Source organism: Peromyscus eremicus, chromosome 23 (assembly GCF_949786415.1).
Source record: "Peromyscus eremicus chromosome 23, PerEre_H2_v1, whole genome shotgun sequence".
Lineage (NCBI taxonomy): Eukaryota > Metazoa > Chordata > Mammalia > Rodentia > Cricetidae > Peromyscus > Peromyscus eremicus.
Genome location: NC_081438.1, coordinates 19,414,630 through 19,430,962, shown reverse-complemented (window position 1 = coordinate 19,430,962; position 16,333 = coordinate 19,414,630). Strand labels below are relative to the sequence as shown.

Sequence of the window (16,333 nt, the reverse complement as noted above, 5' to 3'; positions counted from 1 at the left end):
TGAAGATGGCTATTACTTCCCATGAATCTAAAGACATCATTCACTTATGTAGGCATTTTTTTGCTATGATAGTCTAAATTGTCTTTGGGCAGAGATCCGCGAAGATACAGTTTTCAGACTGGGCACCCAGAATGAGAGGTACCAGAGGAAGTGGAAGGAATTCAGAAGCCTTGGTCAGTACTGATCTATGGAGTCCACCAAGAACAGTATGAGCTATTCATTAAGAGAGTGCACAGCAAGCCAGATTTGGTGGCCCATGCCTTTAGTCCCGCACTTGAGAGGCAGAGGCAGGTGGATCTCTGAGTTCAAGGTCAGCGTGGTCTACAGAGTGAGTTCCAGGGCTGTACAGAGAAATCCTGTCTTGAAAAACAAAACAAAAGGGTTTCTCTGTGTAGCCCTAGCTGTCCTGAAATTCACAGGCCTCAAACTCAGAGATCCACTGTCTCTGCCTCCCAAATGTTGGGATTAAAGGTATGTACCACCACTGCCCAGCCTACATTCTTTAAAATAAAGAAAAAGTCCTTAAATTGTCCTTCATCTCTATCCCCTCTTCCCCATCTCTCTCTTTTTATGAGACAGGGTCTCACTCTGTAGGCTGACTTTGAACTCTTGGTTATCCTCCTGCCTCGGCACTCCCTAGAATGGGAACAACAGGGATGAGAAACTGCCATTCTCAGGCTTTTAGATGTTTGATTCACATATTTTAAAAACCAGAGGTTGCTGGACCTAGTTAGGGTGCATGCCTTTAATCCCAGCACAGGCAAGCAGATTTGTATGAATTTGAGGCCAGCCTATTGTGATCTCTAGGCCAGCCTGATCTACAGACCAGTTCCTCTAAAAGAAAAAAGAAACAAACAAAAAACCCAGAGGGCTATAAATGTTATCAACTGGGAGAAACTTAGTCTCTCAGTCTTTTCACTCCATGTTCCCAGAACAGAGAACAAAGTGCCCTTGCCTAATTAACTGAAAGTCTTTAGAAAGATTAGATTTTCTTTTTCTTTAGAAAGGGGCGGGAGGAACCAGGGCTGGGGCTGTGGTTCCATTGGTAGAGCACTTACCTAGTATTCATGAAGTTCTGAGATCATTCCATAGCACTTAATAAACTTGGTGGCAAAGACCTATAATTCTAGCATTCAGGAGGTAGAGGCAGGAGGATTAGGGGAGTAAGGTCATCCGTGGTTACACAGTGAGTTGGAGTCCAGCCTGGGAAACCTAGGATTCTGCCTCAAAACTGGAGGAGGAGGAAGAAGGGAGGGGAGGGGAGGAAGCAGGCATTTCAACAGCAGAGTGAAATGTACTGATTTGCTAATTATTATCAAAGAACAGTCTTTGTCTGCTCACAAAGACACCCTGAAAAATAGCTCTCAAACAGCCAGTGATGGAGATGAAGATGCCATTTCTTTTATTAAAAAGTTTTTTTAATCAGCATATATTAATTATAAACAATAATGGATTTCATTATGGCATTTTCATGAAACCCCTCCACCAAGGAAAGCATTTCTGTAAAGCATTTTTCTTTTTTTTTGGTTTTTCGAGCATTTTTCTTTGTAAAGAGGCAAAACCAGCTGTTTCAATAGAATAGCCCCATTAAATAAGGAAACCGTTCACTCTCTGCCCGAGACATGACACCTATCTTAAAATTTTACAGCCAGTTCACCAAAAGGCAGACCTTTCTGGGTTAATAGAAAAGCACTTTAGGAGCTGGGCATCGTGGTGCATATTTATAATCTCAGCACTCCCAGGAGGCAGAGGTAGGTGGATCTCGATGAGTTCGAAACCACCCTGGTCTACATAAGCAAGTTTCAGGCCAGCCAGGGCTACATAGTGAGACTCTGTCTGAAAAAAAGAAACACCTTAGACTGGGCAGTGGTGGCGCACGCCTTTAATCCCAGCACTCGGGAGGCAGAGCCAGGCGGATCTCTGTGAGTTTGAGGCCAGCCTGGGCTACAGAGTGAGTTCCAGGATAGGCGCAAAGTTACAAAGGGAAACCTTGTCTCCAAAAAAAAAAAAAAAAAAAAAAAAAGTACCTTCTGGGCCAGATCAGCAGGGTAAAGGAGTATGCTGCCCAGGTTGAGGCCTGGAGTTTGATCCTGACTTCTGTAAGTTGTCCTCTGATTTCTACACATACCCCACAAAGTAAATAAATAAATAACATGAGAAAAAACTTTAGGAATGAGGCTCTTATTTTACCACATGTAAGATATCAAAAAAGAGCCTGACGAAAATGAATGAAAATGTCCTTACGTTTCAAACCCAATGATCTCAAAGCCAAATGTGATACCCAAAACTACATTCATCCAGGCTGGAGAAAAGGTTCATCGGTTAACCAGCACTGGCTGCTCTTGCAGAGGACTTGGGTTCAGATCTTACCACCCAGACCATGGGGTACAATTCAAGGCGAGCCAGCGATATTTAGTAAAATCCTGTACCCATCCACTGACACTGTTGTGGCTAGAGAGACGGCTTAGCAGCTAGGAATGCTTACTGCTCTTTCAGAGGACCTGGATTTGGTTTTGGTTCCTAGTATCCATAATGGGCTACTCATAATCACCTGTGTAATTCTGGCTTCCGGAGCTCCAGCATCCCCTTCTGGTCTTTGAGGGCACGTGCACTCATATGTGCATATCCCCACGTAGATATACACATAGACATACAATTTAAGAATAACATTCAGGGGTCTCACTGGGTAGCTCTGGCTGGCCTCAAACTCACGGAGATCCCACTGCCTTTGTCTCCTACAGACTGGGAGTAAAGGCGTGCACCACGCCAGGCCAAGTAAGTTTCTTTGTTACAGCTCTTCAAAGGTTTTGTATTGTGATAGACATTATAAAATCCAGCAAAATCCCCATCAGGTAGGGAGCATGCTGATCTATATTGTATGTAATGTTTCCCAAATCCATTTAATTTGAAAAACATTTTACGCTATTTTTATGTTAAAAATTTTATTTATTAGTGTGTGTGTCTGTGTGTGTGTGTACACACGTGTGCACGTGTGTGTGTGCGTACATGCCATGGTATACTGGAGTCGGTGCTCTCCTTACACATTTACATGGGATCCAGGGATTGAACTTAGGGCAAGCACTTTATTCTTGGAACCATCTCATCAGCCCAAGTATTTCCATACTGTTCCTGTAAGAGAGTACATCTGAAAAGATTTTGACATCATAGACCTGGTGAGACACCTCCTTTACATTTTCCTGGTTCAGGAAGCACTTTTTCCCCCCTTCACTCTAACTATCTAGTGACTCATCTTCCTATCTCACCAATGTGTGAGGTTAAGTTTCATGATGGCGGCAGGAACTACATCTGCTTATTCACTGTTTTATTTTCTTTCTTTTGTTTTATCCTTTCTTCTTCTCCTCCTCCTCCTCCTCCTCCTCCTCCTCCTCCTCCTCCTCCTCCTTCTTCTTCTTTCTTCTTTTTGGTTTTTAGTGACAGGGTTTCTTTGTGTAGCCCTGGCTATCCTGAGACCAGCTCTGTAGACCAGGCTGGCCTCGAACTCACAGAAATCCAGATCCATCTGCCTCTGCTTCCCAAGCGCTGGGATTAAAGGTACGCGACACCACCACCACCTAGCCACTGTTCTGTTTCAATGCCCAGTGGCTGGTAATAAATACTCGCTAAATGAATACACGAAAGGGTTTTAGTTTCTGTGTTTATATATTTTTAATTTGTTTTAAATTTTTATTTGTTTATTTGAGGCAGAATCTCATGTAACCCAGGCTGGCTACAGTGATAGAGAAATGCCAGACCTGCTGTGTATCTAACAGCAAGACACTGACGCAAATTATAATTCAATGAGGCAGTGTACCAGTGAACCACTAACTTGGTCTAGCAAATGCTCCAGTTCTACACGTAATTACCAGTGATGGAAGGGTTTATTATACCTCTAGTTTTATTATGATTTATATTAGACTTATCTCAAACACACAATATAATGTATTTCAGCAAAAAAAAAAAAAATGAGAGTGGCATCAGTTTTCTACCCGGTGTATACAGATGTTATTTATTTATTTTTATTATTTTTGTTTTCTGAGGCAGGACCTCATGCAGGTCCAGCTGGCTTCAAGTGTATCATTAACTGTCATCTGATACAGAAATGTCGCACAGCATGGTAGCGATACTGGTTAGGTAGTTAGCAAGGCGCTTCGCTAGGGTTGATCTGAGCCACGGGGTGGCGCAGTCTGGTTAATTCCAGCATTCAGAGAAGTTGCAAGAAAACTGCAAATTCAAGACCAACCTGAGCAACTTAAATCCTACTTCAAAATTTAAAATATAATGGGAAAAAAAAAAAAAGCTGAGATACAGCTCTTAGTCATAGAGCAGCTGGCTGCCTTGCATGCTGAAAGTTCTGGGTTCAATCCCCAGCACCCCAAACCACAAACAAACAAAAGATCTGTTTAATAAAGGTTAAACCAACCACGGTCACTTAAGACATATACAGAGACAGAAAGCACAGGGTCAGGCGTGGTGGAGAGAAGGGGAGCGATTCCAGGTCCCTTCTAGGAACATCATCCAGAAAATATGGGGAAAAGGTATCTAATAATGGGATAGGGAAGACTTTACGTGTGAAAGACCCAAGTCCCCAGGGTGACACCGGGGTAGGGATGTCTTGGAGAGGGGCTCGGCGGGCCACCCAGAACAGTGCGCTAGGAGTCCACCGGCTCCATCCTCTCCCGGGGCCCTTGGCACTCTCCAAAGACAAAGGGCCCTGGGGCGGCTCCGCCCTGTGACGCCGCCGACGCCGTCGCCGCCTGTCTGGACCCGGGAGGGAGAAGGTGCTGACGATGCTGACGATGCTGACGATCCTGACGTTGGAGCCGATGATGCCCGGTGACTGGGTCCCTGGGGCTGGACCAGCTCTGCTGGCCCCTGGCCTTTCCACTGCCCGGACGCAAAGGCTACAGCGCTTCTGGCTTCGGATCTTGAGCGCATATGCGCCAGGATGTCTGGCCATGCTTTTCCCACGTTGTCCTAGCTTCGGAGGGCTCAGCTAGACAAATCTGCCTTTCCCTAAGGGGTCTGTAGACTTCGGACACCGGTGTCTTCTCCCTCAGTCTTCCAGAGGAGTTTCTGTTCTGAGTGCCCCATATGGGTGAGCCCAGGACCTGGCGGACAGACAGCCCTTGTCAATCAGAAACCTTGCAGATGTCATTACTCCCAAGACGACAACTCAGACATAATTCACCTCATCCTGGAGCCATTCCCTCACCAGCCCCCCTCCTGCCACCTTTACGTAGACTGAAAACTAAAATATACGAAAACTCTAACCTCGGGTCGACTGAATGGAATTCATTTGTGTGTGTGTGTGTACATGTGTGTTCGTGCGTGAGCTATCGAGAATTAAGTCCAGGCCTAGGCAAGCTCTTCTCTACTGAATTATATCCCTGGTCCTTTTTTTTTAAATTAATTTTTTTAAAGATTTATTTTATTTGTATGAATCTTTTGCCTGCCTGTAATGCGTGTGCACAATGTGCCTGGTGCCTGCTGATATCAGAAGATGTCTTATCCCCTGAAATGGGGGTTATGGATCTCCACGAGAGCAAAAACCACTTTTTGTTTGTTCTGTTTTTTTGAGACAAGGTCTTCCTGTGTAGCCTTGACTGTCCTGGAACTCGCTCTGTAGGCCAGCTCAAGGTTTGAACTCACAGAGATCTGCCTGCCTCTGTCTCCTGAGTGCTGGAACTAAAGGCGTGCACCACCACTGCCCAGACAAAAACACTCTTAGCCACTGAGCCATCTTTCCAGCCCCATGATTCTTTCTTTTTTTCCTTCCTTCTTTCCTTCCTTCCTTTACTTTTTTTTTTTTTTTCCTCTTGTGAGACAGGTCTCTCTAAGGTACCCAGACAGGCCTTGAACTTGCCATTCAGCTTCAGCTTCTTAACTTGCACTCCAGGCCAGGTTCGCTACGAAGGAGTTCTTGTTTAGTTAGAATTCAGTTAGTGAATTCTCAACGTTCTTTCTCTACCTCACACCAGCCCCTCCCTCCTTTCCTATTTGCTTTGAGACAGGTTTTGACTACCCCAGGCCAGCTTGGTATTCATGGCACCCTTGTTCAGCCTACCATGTGCTGGGACTACAGGTGTGAACCACCACAGCCATGCTAAACTTAGCACTCTTTATTACTAGAATCCAATGTAAAGAGTGGCTCGCCAATTAATGCTAATTATAAACAGGTTTTTACATATTTCATCTTTGAAAAGCTTTTCAGAGAGGAACTGTCAAATACTGATCCACAAGACAATTTAACTGGAGTATGTTAAAGTCCTTGCTTGGACTGCATTTATGTAGCTCTGTAAAGTTCTTCTGTGGATGCTTGCCCTTTAAGCACGCCGTTAATGCAGATTAGTGACATTCACTTGAAGGTTAGGTGGGAGCTCATCAGGCACAGAAATGGAATTTGAAATACTGTAATATCTTTTCACTGTAGAGAGGAACCTGCCCAACTCCATTTTAAAGGCAGGGGCCATTATGCTGTATTTTTAAAAATAAGTTTCTATTTATTGTGAGAGTTGAGTTGCTCTCTGTTTCCTGGAACCTGACCTTCCCCAACTCATGACCTTGATTTGTTTTTGAGAATACCTTGACTCTCCCTAATCACATGGTGACCATATGATGTTATTTTTATTTTTCTATTTTTTTTTTTAGGATTTTCTTGTATTTCCTTATTGTCCCATTATTTCCCCTCTGTAAAACAACTCATGATTTTAGTCCTTCAAAGGGGCCAAAGAGATGTATTTGGGGCTGCTCTCTTTAACTCGACTTAGGAGGCAGTCGCTGACCATCAAGCTTGCTTCAAATTTGGCTCAATTTGTGGTAATGGTCTTATTCTCACCATTGGGATTAACATTAAAAGGCTGAAAATGCTATAAGAACTGTAGTTTGAGCTTGGAACTTGGAAATAGTCTTTATTTTAGGTGTGTGTGTGTGTGTGTGTAATGTAATGTATGCCTGTGTGTGGAGGATAAAGGAGGACATTGGATGTCCTCTCTCTCTCTCTCCACTTGCTCCCTGGAGATCTGGCCTCTCACTAAAACAGAGCTGGCTGCTAGTCAGCAAATCCCAACAATCCCCGTCTCCATTCTCTAACACCAGAATTACAGGTTCGTGGTGGGTAATGGAATCTGTCATGGGATAGAATTTTTGTAAAACTATGTAAAGACGTATTGCTTTTGTTTATGCTGCATTTGTTTAACGATGTAAAGATGTGTTGCTGTTTCACCTTGCCCGCCTAAGGCACCTGATGGGTCTAATAGAAAGGCGAATGGTCAATAGCTAGGCAGAGGAGGGATACGAAGGGCAGGTGGGCAGAGAAAAACGGGGGCCAGCCATGGAGGCATGGAGGAGGAGGAAAGCAGGATGGACAGTATGTAGATGAGGTAAACGAGCCTCAGGGCAGTATATAGATTAATAGAAATGGGTTAATTTAAGTTTTTTTTTTTTTAAAAAAACTAGCTAGAAACAAGTGAGCCGTTTTCAGGTTCCTCGTGGCTTTACCCAGCAGGTCCGCATAGAGAGGATGATTAGACCACGGGCCTGAGTGCAGGTGTCTGAGATGGTCTGCACTTGGCTGTGCTTGGGGGGAGGTCTTTTGCTCCACCCCTTGGCGTCTCTGTAAATACCCTAGGGCAGAGACAGTCAGGGCTCATTAGAATAGGCTCCAGGCCCTCTCCAGGCTATCCTTTATTTTCTGTTTATCTCCACAATCCATATCCTTCTATCTAATATTTCCTGCTGCTTGCACTCAAGAAAACTCTGGGGAACTATGGGGTTGGTGGGTAAATGCCCTGCAAACAAGGCTATGCTAAGGCCGAGTATTTATAATTAATAATAAGTCTCCGAGTCTTTATCTGGGAGCGGGTTGGTGGCCCAAAGAAAATTCCAGTGGCAGGCATCTGAGCTCAGATCCTTATGTACATGTAGCAAACACTCTTATCCACTTATTTACTGAGTCATTTCTCCAGAACCTTCTGTAACAAACAAGCATGGTTTCATAGAGCCTACAATAGCCTTGAACTCACTCACTAGTCAAGGATGACTTTGAATGTCTGGTCCTCCTGCCTCCACCTCCTGAGTGCTGGGATTATAGACATGCACCACCATGTCCTGCTTATGTGGTGCTGAGGATCAAGCCCAGGACGTCCCATATGCAAGGCAAGCACTCTGCCAAAGGTTGTCCCCCCTTCTCTGCCTTTGATAGGGGAGGGGCTTGTTCAGGACACCTTTCCTCTGGTTCCAACACAGAGAGGGAGGGAGATTTCTCCTGAACAGCGATAGCCTGGTTTTCAGCACTTGTCTCTGCTGCAACCTCAAGCTCGTAGGTACCTTTTTTCCCCCCCTCTCTCTCCTAACTGTACATTTTCTATATCCTTCTGCCTGGCTCTTTGCCCCCCTTCACTGTACCTAGACAAGCCTAGTAAAAAGTAGCCACACCACAGCCTGAATGTTCTCCTATCTTGGCATTTCCTCTACGGAACAACCAGTTCATAGTTTAAAGCTCAACCTCACTACATTCTCAGAACACTGGGAGAATGCAGCCTGGTTCTTGGCCAGAACGTCACACAAAAGCCCAAGCTCACTTCCAGGTTTTGAAAACTCACCAATTCCTGAGCTCAAAGCCCACCAATTCCCTGGCTGGCACCAAGCTCAAGACTTGAAATCCTACCAATCCCCACCCTGGAAATCTCCATCCTGGAAAACTCTACCCCCAAGAGACCCGCCTCCCACTCAGTTCTCAGCTGCTTCTTGCCTGAGCAGAGGCGGCCACCCTTTGGTGTTTTTCCCAACATGAATCTCTCGTGTGAGGCTTGTTGTGTGACTTTGTGGTATTTCTTGGCTCCCGGCTGCCAGGATGCCTTTCCGTTTAGAGCTGTGACATTTCCACTGGGGAAACCTTTTCCCGCAGAGATGTCCCATTTCCCCACACCACCTTCCACATTACTTACTGTCTCTGTGGCTGTGATACATTAGCAGCAATTTAAGGGAGGAAGTGTTCATTTGGGCTCACCGTGTGAGGTCATGGTCACCTTGCATCTTGTAGCCAAGGCTTCCTCTTTTCTGTGGATCGCAGGACCTAAGGCTAGGGAATGGCATGACCCAATTTTATGTGGTTTTCTCACCTCTACAGGAATGCTCAGAGGTCAAGCTGAGCTAGATAATACTGTACAGGCATCAACACAGGCTGATCTAATTTAGATAACTGCTCACAGGCATGACCATTGGCTCATTTCTTAGTTGGTTCTAGAACTGTTGAGTTGACAATTAATTTAAACCATTATACCCACCATGATGAACTATATCCTCAGATTGTTAGTCAAAAACAACAACAATTCACCCTTAAGGTGCTTTTGTTAGTTGAGAAAAAATAACTAATACAAGATAACTAATACAAGGGGTTTCTTTTTCTTCTCTTTTTTTTTTTTTTTTTTTTTTTTTTTGAGACAGGGTTTCTCTGTAGCCTTGGATGTCCTGGAACTCACTCCGTAGACCAGGCTAGCCTCGAACTCAGACCTCTGCCTCCTGAATGCTGAGGTTAAAGGCGTGGGCCACTGTGTAATAGCTGCAGCAGCTGATGGAAATAGATTCAGAGACCCACAGCCCGTCATTAGGCGGTGGAGCTCGAGGAATCCTGCGGAAGGGGAGGAAGGCTTGTAGGAACCAGAGGGGACAAGGACCCTACAAGAAAACCCACAGAATCAACCAACCAGGGCCCATAGGGGCTCACAGAGACTGAACTGACATTCAGAGAGCCTGCCTGGGTCTGACCTAGGCCCTCTGCATGTATGTTATTGGGTAGCTTGGTCTTTTTGTGGGACTCCTAACAGTGGGAGCAGGGGCTGTCTCTGACTCCTTTTCCAGCTGTTGGGACCCCTTTCCTCCCTCTGGGTTGAGCCCCATCCAGCCTTAATAAGAGGGTAGATGCCTAGTCATATTACAACTTAATATGCCATGTTTGGTTGATATCCCTGGGAGGCCTGCCCTTTCCTGAAGGGAAATGGAGGAAGAGTGGATGGGGGGGTGCGGTGGATAACTGCGGTCGGGATGTAATCTCTGGGGGGAGGGAAGTGGGGGGCAGGTGTTCAGAGTGCAGTTCAGAGTCAGTCAACGGCTTCCTTCTTAAGGTGGCTCTGGCTTCAGCACTCTGGAGCTTTGCTGGGAGATCTTTTCCCAGAGAAAGACAATTGTGCCTATTTCGATAACTCCCCAGTCTGTAAGGCTTTGGAAACTCCCCCAGGGCCGGGATCTTCAGCTTCTGTCCCGATAGTGTGTTCCCAGACTCCCCTTGTGAGCTTATCCCGACCAGAGGGAGCCAGCCTCCCCTCTCTTTACAGATAGGGAGCAAGAAAGGCAGACGCCAGGATAATCCGTTTCTCTCTGTATGAGGCGGTAGTCGTGTTTCTGAATCCCACAAGCTTCCTCTCGCGTTGGTGTCCAGTTGGTCTTCCAGGGTCATGGACCCCAGAGTGCGGCTCTAGAATGGATTCCTCACGGTGGTGGAGGAGGTGGCGAATGATGGAGCCTCTGCTCTGCGGTCTGAGATTCTCATCTCTCGTTCCCTTCCTCCTCCATTTTTTCCCAGAGTCTTGTTCCGCAGCCCACGAAGTATCTCAACTAAAACTTGTTAAGAGTCTCAAACTGGCTTCCAACTTTCAACTCTCTTGCCTTGACTGGGTTTAACTGCTGTGGGCCACTAAAGCCTGCGCGGGGGGTGGGGGGGTGGGGGGTGGGAGGTGGGGGGTGGGGGGTGGTGTTACTTTCCTTGAGGTTACAAAACACATTCAATTCCTGAGAAGCTGTCTTCAAAGTACCCTAGACCGAATAAATAATCAAGTGTCTGTCAATTGCCCTGGCAATGAAAACTGCGAAGTGCCTGAAATGGACCCACTGAATGGTTCCTATTTTTGTCCTAACTCCATCACAATGATGGTTGCCCTCCAGACACCATCATACTAGGCATAGGACAGAAGTGCTTTGTAATGACTCACTCTGCTTTTCTTCTTTTCAGTCCACATAACAAGATGATCAATAACACAATTTGGCAGGCACCGGGTGAAAGTCACAGCAAATGTATCCACCACCACTTTTGAATCACGGGTGTAAATTTCATCGCGGTGGAAAAGGCAACTCATATCCTAGCACTGTTAGGGGGAACAAGTGATCTCATGGGTACTCCAAAAGAAACTTAGGAATTTCTAGGGGCATGGCGATCGTATTTTGAGAAGTTCTGCTGTATATTTTTTAAAGATATTTTCTATTATTTTTAACTCTGTGTGTGTGTGTGTGTGTGTGTGTGTGTGTACATGTGGGTATGTGCACATGAGTGCAGGTGCCCATGGAGGCCAGAGGTGTTGGATCACCTGGAGCTGGAGTTACAGAGCGTTGTAAGCTGATGGATGGGGGTGCTGAAAACTGAACATGGGTCCTCTGGAGCAGCAGCAAATGCTCTTATCCACTGGGCCATCTCTCCAGCCCTCTTCTGCTCTAGATTTATGTGCTGGGAAAATACCTTTATTTCTTCAAGGCATTGGTAATGAGGCTTTTATTATTCATTTGTTATTTTCTAATCAGACAAAGTTGGTGTTTATTGGATTTGTTTGTTTGTTTGTTTGTTTTTCGAGAGAGGGTTTCTCTGTGTAGCTTTGGAGTCTATCCTGGAACTCACTCTGTAGCCCAGGCTGGCCTTGAACTCACAGAGGTTCACCTGTCTCTGCCTCCTGAGTGCTGGGATTAAAGGCCTGCGCCAACACCACCCGGCGAAAGTTGGTGTTTATTAAAACACATTTTCAGCATAGGTTTTAAGCACAAGGGTTAAGAAAAAGAGAAGCCATTGGGAAGGAAGTAAGACTCACGAGAGACCATAGGTGTGGGCTTCTCAGAGGAGAGTTGTGATTACATGACTAGGAATTAGGCTTTAATTTAATTTAATTAATTAATTAATTAATTAATTAATTAATTTATTTATTTATTTATTGTTTTTCGAGACAGGGTTTCTCTGTGTAGCTTTGCGCCTTTCCTAGAACTCGCTTTGTAGACCAAGCTGGCCTCGAACTCACGAGTGCTGGGATTAAAGGCGTGCGCCACCACTGCCCGGATGGAATTAGGCTTTTAAATACAAGCTTACATTTCTAGTTTAGCAGACTTACCATAATGTCACCAGCTGTGCAGAGGTAGTCATTCTTTAATTTGTAGTTATGTACTTAAAATTTATTTTTTCAGACAGGGTCTCAGATTGCTCATGTTGGACTCGAACTGACTGTGCTGGATAGTTTTATGTCAACTCGACACAAGCTAAAGTCATCTGAGAGAAGGGAACCTCAATCAAGAACATGTTTTTATAAGATAGAGTTGTAGGCCAGCCTGTAAGGCATTTTCTTAATTAGTGACGGATGGGGAAGGCCCAGCTCATTGTGGGTGGTGCCACCCTGGGCCGGTGGTCCTGGGTTCTATATGAAAGCAGGCTGGACAAGTCATGAGGAGCAAGTCAGTAAGCAGGAATCCTCCATGGCCTCTGCGTCAGCTCCTGCCTCCAGGATCCTGCCCTGTTTGAGTTCCTGTCCTGACTTCCTTTGATGACGAACAGCAATATGAAGTGTAAGCCAATAAACCCTTTTCTCCTCAACTTGCTTTTGGGTCATGGTGTTTCATTGCAGCAAGAGCAGCCCTATCTGTGACGTGGACTAATACTGGAAAATGACCTTGAACTCCTGATCCTCCTGCCTCTGTCTCCCAAGTGTTGAGGTTATAGACATATGTCACCAAATCTGGCACTTAACTTTATGTTATAAGAAGTTATGGAACAATCCCATTTTTAGCTTTTGAAACTATGGATTCAGTGAAGGACCGAAAATCATGACAATGGTCAACATTAAGTTTCTACTAAATACACACAGAAATTTCACATGTGCTAGAGTAAATCGTACAGTAGAACAGAGGCCATTTGTGAGAGAAACTTGTTTAACATCAAGGAAATATGAGATGAACTTACGTAGTAGTGGTGAATAATCCCCAGGTATGTCAGATGAAACAAAACCACTCTTGGTTTTTGTTTCGCCCACACATAATATTTCTTTTAAAAACATGTCTTATGGGGGTTGGAGAGCTGGCTCAACAATTCAGAGCATTTTTCTGGTTTTGCTGAGGACCTGGCTTTCCTAGCACTCATATGGCAGCTCACAAGTGTCTGTAATTCCAGTTCCAGGGCATCCAGTGTCCTCTTCTGACATCTAGAGCACCAGGCTTGCGCATGGCACACGTATATACACATTCAGGCAAGACACTCAAATGCATAAAACAAAAACACATAAATCCTTTTCAAAGGCCGCATAGTCTTAGCATCTTTGCGCTGTACTCAAAAGTAGGGTAGCGTGGCCTTCTCGGCCCGTTCTGCTTAGAAATCAGGACAGCACGCTCTTTCGTCGTACCTTAACTCCCTTGTTCTCAACTGTTGCAAATACAGTGCCTATCAGTTTGGTCCAAATCTGCAGATAGCAAGGGAGAGCACATCAGCCCCGGAGTCAGTTCAGACTGTGCGCATCGTGCAGCTGAAGCCCGGGGCAGGTAAGTCACTTGAGATTTCTGAGTCTGAGGATCTTAGATGTCTTTTGAGTACTGCAGGAGGTAAAACATCCAGCACAATGCTTGGTGCATAAAGGTGCTTCGTAAAGGAAAAGTTTGTTTTTGGATTGGTTCTGAAAGAATTCGTGTTGATTTTAAAAGCCTGTTTTCCCTTATCAATGTCCTAATTTCACCCTTTTAGAATTCTCCTTCAGCCTCTGGGTGCTTATACTCCAGCTTCAGTGGTAAGGTCCTTTGGAGCTGGAGTCATTCTGAGTGTCTTTCTTCTTGACCTGTCCCTTCCTTTTCTCATGTTCAAAGCTGTTGGAATGGAGGACTGAGTATGGTGTTAACGCATGGATGGAATATCACAGTGAGATTCACTGCTAGCTAACGCAATCCATAAAAAGACGATCTCTGTCACTCCTTGATTTGAAGCGAGTTTATCTTTCTCTTTGTTTTGTGTATTGTTTGTCAAGTGATGTTACTTTATGCATTGACTTTGTTATTGAGCACACACAAGCTTGTTTAGGATGAAAGATACAACTTCAAACGAGTCAGAAGTATGAATGGGATTCTATATTGGATTCTGTATTGATCTAAGTTAGGTTAAAGAATATAACCATTGTAGGTAGAGCTGACCAAGTTTTCTCTCTTTATTTCAGCCCTTTCAGTCTGGCATGGCAGAAAAACCAATGAACATGTCGACAGAAATGCCTAGCAATGAAGATACAGTTAAGTATATCTTTCAAACACAACTATGCATTGCGTATTTCAATAAGTAGTTTCAAAATATTGATGCTAAGTTGATTCAGGTATGGCTAGCAAAGAAGTCTTATTATCTTTGGAAATGAATGAACGTTACTACTGATTAGATTTAAATGTAAACAATGGTTTCAACAATTGTTAACATGTTTCTTGACTCATTGATCTTTTTTTTGGGGGGGGGTGCAAAAACATTCTCATTTAAAAGCAAAGGAGACTAAATCAAACTTTAAAGTCTCCCTGGAGGTGATATTAGTTTGGTATCACCGTAGCAAGGTACTTCATGGTGAAAGATGTGTAGAGATCCACTCACTGTTGTCCACTATTTGTATTGCCCCCACACCCCCCTGCCCCTTCCTCCCCAGATGAGAAAGCTAAGGAAGGGTAGGAGGCCCTGTTACAGAAGTTCAGGATCTGCCTCCCTGACAGCTACCTACGGTGGCCTCAGGGTCCCTAAGACCAGGGGATTCTAGTCAACCAGTCTCCTGTCATAGGAACAGCGGGAAGAGATTTTCTCCCATGCCATAGTTTGTTTCTTCGTTGTCAATCATTTCCTTTGCTGTGCAGAAGGCTTCTAATTTATTGCAATCCTACCCATCAATCCGTCTTCCACAGCTCTGGTATTCTGGGACTTAATTCGTAAGTCACGGTGGAGCTGCCGGTCTTAAAGGGACACATGCCTCTTTTACTTTATGTGTCACAGACCAATTTCCCACTGCAAGATGTTCTCCGTGGGTTCATATCAGATGTTTTCCATCAAGGGCAAACTGGGTCTCAAGGTTGATGCCTGCTGAGTCTCAGTATAATACTGCTGAAGGTTCCCAGTGACAAAAAAAAAATCAGGAGTCGTCGACTCTTAGAGAAGCAAGTTCAGGATCTTCCCAAGATAGCTCCCCGTTATGTCACTGTAAGTATGGTTTTGGAGAACACACAACTTCCCGAGAGCCAGATTTCTGTGGAGATCCCACAATCACTGTCTGCTGAAGTACATTTCAGCACAGCATCACTCCTGTGCTGGGTTCGCTCAGGCACGCTCTCATCTCTGACCATGGTCTCTGTGGCTGCGTAATCAGTTCTGGGGAGCCCGATGTTCCACTGTCTAAGGTCTCTTGAGTTTCCCCAAGCTTGTCTGAACTTTTTTGGCTGTTCTCCAGTTGTTTTGGTTTCACCTGCGGGAGAAACTGGTGAGTGCTGAGGTCTGCAATCTGCCATCTTGGATCTATCTAAACGTCCTTTTGCATTTCTTCGGGGTCTGTTGTAATGCATCCCTTTTCATCTTCGATTTTGTTGATTTAAGTCTTCTCTGTATTTTTCTTAGTTTAGCTAAAACACATACCAGATAAGTAAAATAAAACATAAAAAGTTCTTTGTCAGACATTTCTTCAATATCATTTTCTTTAGTAACAGTTGCTGGAGAGTTACTGTGTTCTTTTGAAATTGCCAGGTTACTTAAAAAAATATTTCCTTTTTTTTTTTTTTTTTTTTTTTTTTGAGATAGGGTTTCTCTGTATAACAGTCCTGGCCATCTTGGAACTGACTTTGTTTGACCAGGCTGGCCTTGAACTCAGAGATCTGCCTGCCTTTTCCTCCCTAAAGGTGTTTGCCATCACCACCTGGTCTTGGTCTCTCTCTCTCTCTCTCTGTCTCTCTCTCTGTCTCTCTCTCTGTCTCTCTCTCTCTCTCTCTTTCTTTCTTTCTTCAGGGTTTCTCTACACAACCCTGGCTGTCCTGGAACTCACTCTGTAGACCAGGCTGGCCTTAAACCCACAGAGATCCCCCCTGCCTCTGCCTCCTGATGCTGGGATTAAAGTGTGTGCTACAATGCCTGGCCCTGTTCCACTTTCAGCAATTGGGCTCTTGTCCCATAGTATGGTACCTGAGGTTGGGCACCGTCGGTGAAGACAGCCTCTTGGTTATCATGGCTGTTTCTAAGCTGGTTTATGCCTTCAAGGACCTTCACAGTCTTAGGGGTGCACCAGGGCCCACATCTCAGATGGCAGTGTTGCAGCCTAAA

At 44.8% G+C, this 16,333-nt stretch overlaps 1 protein-coding gene across 3 annotated transcripts in view; it reads left to right on the top strand.

Moving 5' to 3' along the window:
• The first annotated feature begins 14,169 nt into the window (after window positions 1-14,169).
• Window positions 14,170-16,333, top strand: part of Septin14 (septin 14) — a 31,208-nt gene continuing 29,044 nt past the window's right edge. For all 3 annotated transcript variants that reach the window (XR_009375822.1, XM_059248918.1, XM_059248917.1), the window contains exon 1: window positions 14,170-14,288. Coding sequence is in view for 2 of the 3 variants with exons in the window: in XM_059248918.1 (XP_059104901.1) it covers window positions 14,235-14,288 (54 nt within the window). In the remaining variant the exon portion in view is untranslated. The remainder of the gene's footprint in view (window positions 14,289-16,333) is intronic.